The sequence below is a fragment of the Bombus huntii genome, chromosome 1, assembly GCF_024542735.1.
Source record: "Bombus huntii isolate Logan2020A chromosome 1, iyBomHunt1.1, whole genome shotgun sequence".
In the NCBI taxonomy this organism is placed as follows: Eukaryota; Metazoa; Arthropoda; class Insecta; order Hymenoptera; family Apidae; genus Bombus; species Bombus huntii.
The window spans coordinates 21,249,602-21,263,202 of NC_066238.1; the positions used below are offsets into that span (position 1 = coordinate 21,249,602).

Consider the following 13,601-nt stretch of genomic DNA (forward strand, 5'->3'; position numbering starts at 1 on the left):
CGAATCGTTTTATTAACTGTGAAAGAATAAATAACGAAGGGAGTTTCGGTTAATCGTTGATAAATTATTGAAAGCAAATAATTCTTCGGTGTGCTGTTCATTGTCAATTCGAAAGCCCGATAATTGCAAATCAATGCTTCCAGTTCATTTCTCGACCATCGCTATTCGTTCGTTGTAATGTAAATGTCGTACGCGTAATTGCATTAATGCACTGTACGACGTTGATCGTTTAAATAATTACAAATGCTCATATTACGCTCGTCACGTCGTTAACCATTGGAAAATGTCACTGTGTAAATTTGTGTATTTTATATACTTTAACATCTCTTTCTTCTTTACATCAAAAATATTTTCTAGTATTTTTGGAGAAAGTATCTTTTCGTCTTTCTTCTGGAAGCGCACATTTTTTCGCATTAAGTATTCTTTTTACAATATTTTTCACAGCAACTCGCTCTCTGTTTCCTTTTTTCCGACGAAAAATATCTTTCACCTTTGTTTCCTTTCCCTTTCGTACGAGTATCAGTATAAGGACAATATCATTAACGAGGTAGGAAACAAAGACAAGATGGTCGTGCGTGAATCCTCAAACTATTAGGTTGGCAACTAAATGATTGCGGATTTTGTCATTAGGTGGTATTGGCAAAATCCGCAATCACTTAGTTGCCAATCCAATAGACATTATGCAGGCGAGTTCGCATGTTCGATAAGACCTCGCATTTGATATACGACTACAACGACAACGATAAAGATCGTGGTAACCTTTTGAAATACTCACGTTGCTACACGACTACGTTTATTCTTCGTTCGCGTACAGCGATATTTCGTTCCCCTTTTACAAAGCGTTTACCATGTTAACTACGAAAAGTGGACTATTTTCAATCTACCTGTCGACTTGGAATTATTCAAAGAAATTCTTCTTCAAAAAATTGTATATTTATATTCGATCATTTTACACACTTCACAACATACCTAATCCATTGTAAGAACTAATTTTGTAAACATAAGAGAGTTGGTTCACAGATTCGATTTAACGAATAAAACCATCATCACTTAAAATGGTAATTCTACTACTATACTACTACTACTACTACTCTACTATACTACTATATTAAAATAGTAATTCCACTGTATACCACGATTTTTCATGCTCTTATAAATAATTATAAATCTGACAAAAAATAAATTTACAACTCGTCATTGACGAAACATTTAATTTTCAAACAGTCATAAAGAAAGTACGAGAATTATCCATTCTCGCGTCGACGTTTCTATTTTTAATGAAACAATTAAACGCAGTATTTTAATCGATGCGTTCTGTTAATTGCATCGTGCGGAGTCGTGAATCTAAATTATATTCAGCAGAAAAAAATTAGCCAGACGGATGTAAATTAAAGAGTATGTTTAATAATAAAACCAAACTGCAATTTAAAAGGTGGGTGAAATTGAAACAAAGTAGAGCGCTGTTCAGTTTCTTCTCTTTCCACGCATTGGATTTTCCACGATTTTCCAAGCATCGGAAGTTGCTGAGCTGGTTCTACCGCTTCGTTTGACCGGAAGTCGTCCAATCTTGAAGGGGCATTTCCTGTTGCGCGAGGAGAAATGCTCAGCGCATTATTATCGTTCTGTGCACGTTCGAAAATGACTTGCACGAGGAAAAAAAGGAAGGAAAAATCTGACGGGATTCGAATATACATCTCTTTCTCGTTAGTTTATTTTCCTTCGTAGAGAATTTTCACGGCAATTGCAGTGATTTGTTGGAAACTCGTGCAGAAATTCGACGGAATGAGATGAAACCACTTTCACATATCGCATTGAAGATTGTACAGCGTGATCGTAAAGTAAACGAGTAAATATGAATCTGAAGATACGATTATCTGTTTCGATAGTCGTGCAATTCGTTGCTGTTTTTAAAATTTTATACAAAATATTCCAAAGATTGATAATAGTAAATTGTACAATGTCGAAACTGTGGATTTAAATATATTTAAAAGAAGGGCAAATTGTGATCCGCGTGATTTGTGATCTTTTAAACATAATACAGGCTGTTTGGAAAACGAGTGACTTTATTTTATCTCTGAATAGCATTAGGGATATTCGATGTCTTAGTTAAAATAATATCTATTTTCGAATAAATTATTTTGTGTTAGTAACTGGATATGTTCCAGAAAGTCAAATTACATAATTCAGCGTTGCAGATGCTCTACAAATATCACTAAAACGCATAAAGAATTAAAAATAACGGTGGCCGGTACAAGGCAAAATAATAATACGGGGACTGAATTCTTCTTGCGACGATTGTGTTTACGAACGCAACGTCGACAAGAACAAATATTTGGAAACCAAAGTGGATCAATGCTCCAGAATGACTCATAATTTCCTATGGCTTATGCGTTTGCCAAGCTTCCGGAATCTTTGACGGTACTATTATTGGAAACTTTTTTCTAATTTCGTCTCGTAAACTTCGATCCAGCCCTCCAAAACTCTCCAATTTCAGAAACAAATTTATTAGAACCGGAGAAAAGTTTGTTTTAAAAAGTTTATTTTCTACCTTTTTTAAAGAAAAAAAATTAATGCAATCAAGGAAGTGGAATTGCCGAAGAGAAATGTTTTATTATTATTTAAAACTAGATTAGTTGTAAAAACGATTATTCCTCGCAATGATTACAACTAACATTACGATGAAATTAAAGTAAAAAAATTTGCGTGGTATGAGATTCCACTCTATGATAACCATCGATGATTCAAATCGTGAAATATGTTTTAAAACATTGAAAGACCGTGTCTTTTAAAGTTATATTTAAATCGAATAAAAATTATTCAAAGTTATATTAAAAAATTGAAAGTTAGGTACCATAATGAAGCATAAAGGAATAATTGTTATGCAACAATTATAAATATATGTATGGCTATAATAATCTGAAACACATAGTACGCTTTAAATAGCAAAATAAATTGCCAGAGGAGTTGTCGAGTAAAAAGTAAAGGGGTAACGGCTTGGAGGACTTTATGTTCCTAATAGAATGCTTCCTGTTTCGTTGTGGATATATTCACCGAAAAAACACGGCGACTTCCAGGAAACAGTACAAGGACAAAATTACTCAGCCGATTCTGGACTCCGTGGATATAGAGTAAATGGAAGAAAGGTATACAGAAAATAATAGCATCCAGAGCTTCGTACCAGTTTATTGCGACAGCCTGATTGTCGAGCAAGCTTCCTTTCCGCAACCATAAATCTCTAATCGTAAATCTCGTTCCCGGCTGTTCAACGAGAAAATTGACCCTTCAACTTTTGAAACCCGTTGCAGTTATGTCAGAAGAGAGGATGAAGCTGAATATATCGAATATCTGGGAATAAACTTCGTTAATTATATGTGAAACACCGTCTTAAGTTACGGTTCATTAATAATAATTAAACAGTCCACATTATATGTATGAAAGAAAAGCTTAAAGCGATTTTCGGGTTCAGTGGCAGCTCAGTTTTAAATGTTTAAATTATATTAAATATATTTATTATTATTAATATTTATATATTACATATTAACCATATTTTATATATTATTATTTATTACTATTTATATATATTTATTATTATTATAGATATATTTATATTATATATTAAGTATATTTGAAAATATATTTTAACATGAAATCGAGAATTGGGTTAAATCTCGTTAATCATACATGAAAGTTTCTCTTTGAGTTACCCGTTATATAAAATACATGTTTCGATAATAATAGGTATTTCTTTAAAAGGGAAACTTGACCCGACTTTCGTGTTCAAAGTTCCTGTTTAATTTTGAACATTTAGATTGTAATATTAAAATATCTGGCATTTATTTGTTCAGTCACGAAATTCCGTCAATTATTTATTCTCTGATCGGCAAATTACAACGACAAACGAGATGGCATTTCTAGCACGTCAAATTAAATTTCAGAAATATTCAACACACAATAATCACATTTACAATAAGATCCGTTTATTTGCATGGACAATTGTATTAATATGTTGAATATATGTACATACGATACGAATGTATAGCATAAACTCGAGCATTGCAAATATCAACAGCCAATCAAATTGCTTCTGTAGTCAGCTGATCGATCAATCAGTAGAATATCCCAGCCAGTAATCGGACCAGCCTCTCCCAACCTCTCTAAAAGTAGTCAACCTCAGTCATTTAGCATTAGTACATAAAGTATTTAATTATTTATTAATTCATAAATTATTCTATATTATAATTAGATTGCGGATGTTTAAGCAAATTGATATTTTTATGAACAATACCAACGAACAAGACTTACGAACAAAGTGAAATATTTTTGTATTATTTCTTAATATTTCTTAATTATTTTATATTTTTCCTCTGTAATCTTCGATTAACAATAATTTGAGTAATTCTCTGCTAATAGCAAATTTTTCCGATTTCAGGTAAAGCGGTACCATTTGTAGAATTGACTGTGGCACACGCTTCGGTTCTAACGATCTTGGCGATCAGTTTCGAGCGGTATTATGCAATTTGCGAGCCCCTACGGGTTGGGTAAGTAAAGGGAATATTTTATAGAGCAATATCTCACAAGTAAACACGTAGCATCTTTCTGTGTACTTTCGACAAATACAGAGACAATTGGTTTTGAAATAGTTACGAAACCGGTCACGAACCGTGTGGCGCTCCCAAGTAAACAAAACACTAACTTAAAGCTTGAATCGTAGCGAGTATATTACGTTCTCTGTAACCAGGAAAGTATCAATTTGAAAAATTTGTCAAAGTGAGTTTGCAGGTTTAATACTTATCGAGTGGAGCGCTGATGAAATACAGCTTAAGTATGAGTCAACGTGTATACTTTATACACATATATAAAATATATATATATTATATGTAAATTCTATAGAATTCAAACTGCCCGCCAACCCACATTTTTACTTTTGCTTTGTTTTACCGGCAGTCATTTTAATGAATAGGTTAGATCACGAGAGATGAACGGTAATTTGGGACTTAGAAAATCGATTCTCGATTTTCCAGGTAAAATTTCTAGTAGATTTGTTATTACCTGTTATTGTATATAATTTAATTTATTCCTAAAATAAACTTGATTTTCCAAAATCGATCGTCTTATTTACCCTCAGGATTTACGTTATTATATACAGGGTGATTGGTAACTGGTGGTACAAGCGGAAAGGGGGTGATTCTATGCAAAAAAAGAAGTCGAAAATATAGCATAAAAATTTTTTTTTTAATTTTTCCATCGAGACAACGATCTACAGTGAGACCCGTTATAACGTACCGCACGCGTACCGAGCGAAAATTCAAAATCGATTTTCTCGAAAACAAAGCCTCAAACGAAAAATTTTTATTCTATATTTTCGACTTTTTTTCGCGTAGAATCACCCCCTTTCCGCTTGTACCACCAGTTACCAACCACCCTGTACATAAATATACTACGAAATACATCGGCTCACGAAAGTATTCGAACACTTGCATATAGAAACCTGTTATGTGCTATATCATGTGCTGTATAATACGTGGTGACACAAGTTTCAAATTAGGTCAATATGAACCGTTTATTTTGGAAACGGTGTAAGTCCATGTTTTGAAAAAATTGAGAAAACGAAAAATTTTTTTATACAATTTCTAATTTAAATCTTAAAACATTCGTTTATTCTAATCAATTGAGATTTTGTTAGTAATTGTCATTGCATAGTCATTTATTTTGAAAGTGGTGTAAATCCATTTCTTGTAAACTGTACTTTATCCAAGTAATCCAGGCACCAATAATCAAAAACAAATGATTGCGAATGTTATCCTAACTTCTGTATCTGGCATAATATTGCATGTACGGATGTGGAAAAGTTGTTCAAATGCAATATAAATTATCAGTAATATACTCATAAATTATTATTACAATCATTGATTAATTATTATATCATTTAATTAAATTGTTACAATTAAATGTAATTATTATTACATTTAAACTATTATTAAACTGTTAATAATCTTACATTTATATCGTATCGAAGTACAAACCTAAAACTGAAGGAAGTATTACATATTGTTGTTATCTCCCTTACTTTTCTCATTAAATAATTTTGGATTAACATTAGAATCTAATAGTTATACGGATATTTACTGGAATCTGACATAATAATATTATGATAATTTAAATTTATTTAGTTATATTTTATTTATTTTCAAATATCACACATATAAATATTAAATAATAAAAATTTAATAAATTACATAATTCTCTAATTTTAGAAGTTGTATAAGTCCATTCGTGACCCTGAAAAAGATATTGATCTAATTAATTTTAAAAAGAACCATGTGTTAAATTTTTAATTTCATTTTGGTTAAATTTTTTTGATTTTTTATTAAAATCGAACTTATATTTACTCAATACGTAGAAACTTAGACAAACTGAGTTTACTTTGCTTACTGACCTTTATCAGGATTTTTCAATCGATGGGAACACGTACACTTCGATATTTCGAAACAAAGGGAAATGGACTTATACCACTCCCAAAATAAACGGCCCATATAATCACGATAATCGATTCTCGTTATAATGGCAATGAAATTTCAAAATTTATACACACAATATATACATATATTGTATACCTGTGTTTAGTCGCGTATTCGTCCGTTTATATAAAAATATGCTACGGTAAAAGTCCCACGCTGCATGTTCTATCCAATTCTTTTCTGATACAATAATACTCACGTTCCGAAACAGACACTGTGAAATTCAATCGACAGGAAACTAACCAAACATTCGATCTATCGAAATTCCACCAACGAACGAAAGCGACGACTCTGTTAAAAACAAAAGTACGTTACTCTCCTATCTCTTGGTGAAACGTATCTGTCGAAATCATTCATCCCTTTGAAGTGGTGAATTGATGCAGAACTCGTGCGTGACTATCCGTGTGCGACACCGTGTCACTTACGGTTCCCACTTATTTATTTTTCAAATCAAACCAAAAATAATAGTTGCTTTTTAAACCTTTACGAAAACAGGAATTGACGAAAGGTATTTTTGCATAGGTATATGTGCACGAAGGCCAGAGCGACGTTTCTTTGCTTCGTCGCGTGGATTGCGGCGGCGCTTTGCACCAGGTGAGACAAATAAAATGAAACACCGAATTGTTACTTCGCACATTTCTTTTATCCGCTTTCTTCGCTGTTGACGCATACCATGCTTTCATTCGCTTCTCAATTCCTGCACTTCTTCTTCTTCCACTTCTTTATTTTTCTTTCGCTATCTCTTTGTTCCTCTCCATTCTTTTTTTCATTCGCCCTTGATGCTGCATTTCTATGTAACGGAAATATCCAGAATATTGCAGTCTGTTCATTCGAGAGAAACACTTGGAATGTCAGGCCTCTTCTTTCTCCATGAATTTAATATTGTAGAGTTTGAAACTCTGAAGTGGCATTCATAAACTTCGTGCAAAGGCAATTAAACGCAAACTCGTTTTTCTGTTTTTATTGACTGCGTTTGTCGTATATTTCAGTTGGAACTACTTAATATCGCGATATTTCGAAGTTTTTTATTGCAATATATTAACAGCCTTTAATTATATATTACGTTTTTCGATAAATAAAACAATATCGTACGCATGATAATTAAAATCAAATTCATTGAATTTTTATCTTTACCTTAACCTACTAACCGGGTCCCATAAGCAGAAGTTTCTATGATTAAAAAGTTAAAACTTAATAGAGATAAATTAAATTTAATTAAAGGTTAGTTTTAGCTTTTTCGAATGTAAGTATGACATAGTTCGTTTTTAATAGAAATGAAACGACATTAAAAAAGATAGAAAATCCCTAAGTAAAGAAATTATTTTGTCCGAGGCTATTGGCTATTTGGCTATTAAAATTACGAGTTGATTGGTCTTTCTCGATCAAAAGTGTAATTGCTGAATCTAGTCATTCTACATTTTAAGATTTCGATAAAATTATCTGTCAGAAACGTATAACTGAGGTTAATTACTGTAGCTGATAATTCTCATCAATGTTCCAAATCTATTTTCCCATGAAATCATTCCATAGTGTACGGAAGGGCCGCTTACATTTTCGACTCCCGAGACGATTTTCAACTTAATTGCCAGAGGGCGTAAACAACGTGTTAAAGTGGCGCAACACTGTGGCGTGAGCTGCAAACTGCAGTGAATCACGCAGTTGAATGTCGTGCACCAGTTACGTAGGCAATAACGTTCGTCCTATTAAACACGTTACTTACCCGACATTTTTCCTTATTTATTTTTCCGTTCTATTTTTATACCAATTGTAGCTTGACGATTGAAGCGTTTAATTAAGCACCACGGTCACGCTTGACGATTTTTTGTCGCGATACAGATAATCATTGAAACGGCAACGTGACGTGAGATATGAATAAATGAAACGTTGAAACATTAAGACTAATAGCCAAAAAAGAGGTATTTAAACATTTTGTAATTTCCATTTAGAGATGAACACGTTCTAACACGTATCGATATCGACGAAGTGATCTCCATATTATATTGGTAAATTGTAACATGTGCACCAACCACTGCGCAAATATCTAGATATAATGGAACTTTCTATAAAAATGCGAAAAAATATACTTCTTTAAGACTATTTATGACATTTTGTGATTTGTATTTAAAAATGAAGATTCAACAAGTATCAACATCGATGAAGTGGTCGTTATGTAAGTAAATTAGTAAATTGTGACATGCGTGCCAACCATAACGCGTAAAAATCAAAAGATGATAGAACTTAGAAGATATTGGTTTTTTAAGCTATTGACATTAAAATATTTATAAAAACAAACTGAAGTAAACTTTTCAATACCACACTATGCGATCTATCTTCAGGAACATTAAAGAGAAAAATAGCTGCGGTTAACCATTTTTAACAGTACTAACGATTTTTTACCGGTGAAATATGACGCCGCAGAGGTAGGAGAGCGTTGAAGAAGAATCGAGGATACGTGGAAGCTAAAAGGCAGCTGTTTCTCTCAATTACAATATATATATACATTGCGAAAGGGAATTTCACCGAAGACGATAGTAATTTAAAGCCATATGTTACCATATCATTGTACGCGCGAGAAAAAGCTTCCCTCAGGGATATTTTCCGAGGAAATCCGGCTGTAAAAATCGATATGGAGTGGCGATGATAAGAAAATCACGACGGTGACCCGCAAAACCTTAATGGTCCGTAAGACATCCTCTGAAAAATTTCTGACTTTACTCCTGGTGATAAACGAGCAAGGATTATAAATGGAGGGATAACGAGGGCAGAATATGATGACCTAGCCAGATGGAAATTAAAAGGAAAGCTGTAAAAACCACCGTAATACGTTCCGAGTTCTATTTTACGATTATTTCTCTGTTTGTGTCATTGCCGAAGATTTACTTGTCTTGTGAGAAAGTTTTAAAATTGAGATTCGTTTAACTCGTATTGACAGTGATTTTGACTTTTCTCGCGTTAGTACCACTGCTAATAGTTTTGATAATTTTAAAAGTTCCTAGATACATTAATTTACATTAAATTACCATGCACTATTAAAATATTCATGTTTCAATTCACTTTCATTTATGATTAAATGTGACTCTTAAATATAAATATTTCATGCTTAGGAACATAGTTTAATTATTTAGCATAGAATATCTTCAAACCAAATTAGAATCATCCAAATACGCTAATCATTATTAAAGGCTGATCCCCAAGCGCGCGAAGTAGGGCTGGAAGAAGGATGGTCCTAATAAAAGTGTGGATACTCTTCTGGAATTACATTAGTAATCTCATGAATAAGCCTGTAATGCAACCATTCTTCCGGAACATTAAGTAAAATCGCTATGCGTAGCCACTTTATGTAATTAAATTAAATGCGTGGCTAGGAAACAATCAAAAAGAATATTCAGAAAGCTCACATATATCCTAAGATACCTGAAATAATCAAAACTTAGTCTTTTTCTTTCAATGGATTGGTAGCGATTTGGTTTAACGAGTTTATAAAATTGAGAAATTTTTGAGAGTCCATATTACTAACTTCACAACTACGATAGAACTTCACAAATCCCGAAAGCTCCAAGCACACAAACCAACATCGTCTTTCAAATAGAAATTCCTTCAACGAACACTTCAAAACTTTTTACTAAACTCCTTCGACACTTGGTAAAAAGTTTTCTCGACAAAAGAAAAGATTTAAGCTTATTAGATCTATCGGTAGTTCGTTCGAAACGCAATAATTGGACTGCGAATACTTCTAAAAACTTATATTTTTATAAACATAACTAGAGAAGTGGAAGGGCCTACGTATTTATTTCGGTCCCTAAATATCATAAGGAATACTGTTTTGCGATATTTTATATATTGTTGCAGGTTATGTATATTCTACGCATTTTTACATTCTTACCCCTCAATGGGTATCTCGGTGACGCATAATAATTTGGTGTAGGTTATTTAATCTTAAAGTATTTATTCTAATTTGTATCTTCTGATTTACGTGATAAATATCGTTAACATATCTTATTGCGTAAGATATAGGATATAAATTAAAATGAAATAACCTAACCTAAATAATTGTTATCATCTATGACTCAACAATACCAATTAAAAATTAAATATTTTATAAATATTTAAATATCCGCAGTCCAGTGTTAACAAAGAAAGTCGACCATATATTGCTGAAAGTATTTAATCTTAAAGTATTTATTCTAATTTGTATCTTCTGATTTACGTGATAAATATCGTTAACATATCTTATTGCGTAAGATATAGGATATAAATTAAAATTAAATAACCTAACCTAAATAATTGTTATCATCTATGACTCAACAATACCAATTAAAAATTAAATATTTTATAAATATTTAAATATCCTCAGTCCAGTGTTAACAAAGAAAGTCGACCATATATTGCTGAAAGATTCGATTTAAACGAGTCATAAAATCTACCTGGTGTTTCATCCACGTTCGAGTTGGCCCAAACGAAGAAAGGCAACGTGTATCACTGGTCATAAAAGGAATATCGCCTGTGAACCACTTCTGAGGAAGAGTTTTACACATCGGTAACACTTTTTTCCTTTCGTGGATCACGAGGGCGCTGTTACTCGGCTCAAAGACGAGGCCCCCTGTTCGCTGAATTTATGGCTCGGGAAAGCAGTCTGTGAAAAAGCTGCTGGAGGATCGTCTTCCAAGGAAAAAAAATATCGAAGAAAGAAAGAAGAGTGGCATTAAGTGTCGTGGTGAAAAAGAACAAAGCTTTCGAGGAAGATGGAAGGCAACCCAGATGGAGATGGCTTCGCAAGAAAATTATTGGGCGTGTTTCAACATAGAATAAAGGTTGAATTGACTTGCGTAATATGATGGAAAGAAATGATTCTATACAGAATTAGTATAAAATGTTATTTAGTATTTAGAATATTGAAAGGTTATGTTTTACGTTTTGTTTCGTTGTACTTTATTAAGTAGATACAATCTGGAACAGTTTCAGTTTTTTAATTGACTGAAGAAATATTTAAATTTAATTTCAATCATTCGCTCAAATAAAACTTATCATATAGACGTATTCTATTACTGGTAGAAAAAGATTCATCAATTTCTAACTAAAAAGTGAAAACTAGATGATGTGAAACTACTTAGGAAAATGGCGAGGAGGTTATATTATAACTTCAATTTAAAAGACAATAATTCTTTCGGATAAATTCCAAGGAAGAAGTATTTAAAGTTTAAGAACTAAAAGATCCAATAATCCTAAATCCATCGCAACTTCTACATACTTTTCTGAGAAATTTATAAATTGCACTTTCTGTAGCCAGTCGTGACAGTATATCAACTTCCTAGAATTCCAGTCCCAGATTGATTGCACAAGTGCCGAAAAATTGGAAGAAAACAGAAGTTAAAGGGAAAGTAATAGCTCGAGATATTCAAAAATGTTTCGCCGAATCGAATTTCTGGGGCAAAACTTATCAATGGTAATAAAGGACTAGAAAATACAACGCTACTCTTCTGCAATATAAATACTTGTATATATTCGTCCGCCACTGTTTACCGTACACTACCGCCCTCTGAAATCGTAATCTCGGATTTTCGACGGTGTTATTGATAGAGACAGAATACATAATCCACATCCATAGATTAGGGGATTAGACGGATGCCAGTTGATAGGAAAATTTTGCTCCCGTGCCTACTCGGTAAACAGAAAGTCTCCGAATACCTTCTAGCAAAAGGAAAGAAAACATTGAAATTAACCGAAAAAGTTTGCTTTCGGAAAAGGAAATGGCAAAGTAGAGATTAAAAAAATATATATATGTTATAAATTCTTTAACCATTTATGATCAACAAGTAAACAAGTAAATATTTTGTTCAAAGGGAATTTCATAGCATTTTTGAATAATATCATTGATTTGAACGTAGATGTAACACATCTTATAGAAATCAATTTTGGCTTTTAGAAGACATGGTTGCTTAATTCCTATTACATGAATTCTATCATATTCAATATTTGATATTCAAAGGAGTTTCTCTTAGAAAATCAACATTGTTTCCAAGAAGAAAAGATCGACATATTGAAGGTAATAATATGAAAAAATGATCAAAGTTTATCTTCAGTCTGATCTTTAAAACATATTGAAATACTACTACAGAGAGAATTTATTTAACCACTTATCTGAGTTTCTATTAAATTTTGTGTTTAAAGCTTTTATTCTCTGGTAGAGATGGAAAAAATAAACGTAGCTCATCCAGTTCTGAGATTCATTCCAACGATAACGAATCTGATTTGTGAGCAGACCTTCGAACACTGTATGAAGTTTTCTAACTTGTACTAAGCGTGCAAAACGTAATTGGTCCGCGAGATGGTGCTTTGTCAGAAACTGGACATAGAAAAATACAATTACATTGTGAATAGACAAAAAAATATGAAATTGCTAAAAATTGGCAAGGAACTTTATTACGTCCATTCGCTAGAAAAAGTACAAACAAAATGGTCGTTTGAGTGAGGCCAAAATTGCCAGGAGATAACGACATAAATGGAGCAGAAAGGTCCAGGATGAAATCAGAAAAAAACCAGAGATGTAAAACTCGGTTAGAAGAGAACTACAATTGAATATATGAAGGAAGGAAATATATCGTAGAAATGTTACAATGGTACTGTTTGAAGGCTTCAAGTTACTTAGGACAGGGTAAAAAAGGAACTTAATTACCGAGTTTATTCCTGAGGGACCTATCAGCAGAGGAGATATTAAACAGGGGATCTCCTTTGGATCTGTGACGTCTTGGTGTGATAAGAAACACGTTTTCCAGGTCAATGACGTGCGGTAGATTTGAAAGTAAATTTAGGGGAAGAAATTGCAATTTGTATGTACAGGTAATTTAACCTATAAAGCGATAGAATATTATGATTTAAATTTAAACCTCAAATACAAGCATAAAAATTTGAATTTAGATAAGCACAAAAGAAAACAAATGTCAGGTATTGTTTTAGATCTTCAGAAATCAAATACGAAATATTTTTCTTTCTTTTAACATTGCAACTCGAAGAAATAGGAAAGAGGATAGATTATAAGAGACAACAAAAGAAACTAGAAATTGAAATCGAGCGCAGAAACTGTTG

General features: G+C 32.6%; 1 protein-coding gene across 11 annotated transcripts in view; it reads left to right on the forward strand.

Moving 5' to 3' along the window:
- Positions 1 to 13,601, forward strand: part of LOC126874938 (growth hormone secretagogue receptor type 1) — a 79,355-nt gene that overhangs the window by 60,387 nt on the left and 5,367 nt on the right. For all 11 annotated transcript variants that reach the window (XM_050638152.1, XM_050637494.1, XM_050637932.1 and 8 more), the window contains 2 exons: positions 4,430 to 4,538; positions 7,041 to 7,112. In XM_050638152.1, the coding sequence (XP_050494109.1) occupies positions 4,430 to 4,538; positions 7,041 to 7,112 (181 nt within the window). The remainder of the gene's footprint in view (positions 1 to 4,429; positions 4,539 to 7,040; positions 7,113 to 13,601) is intronic.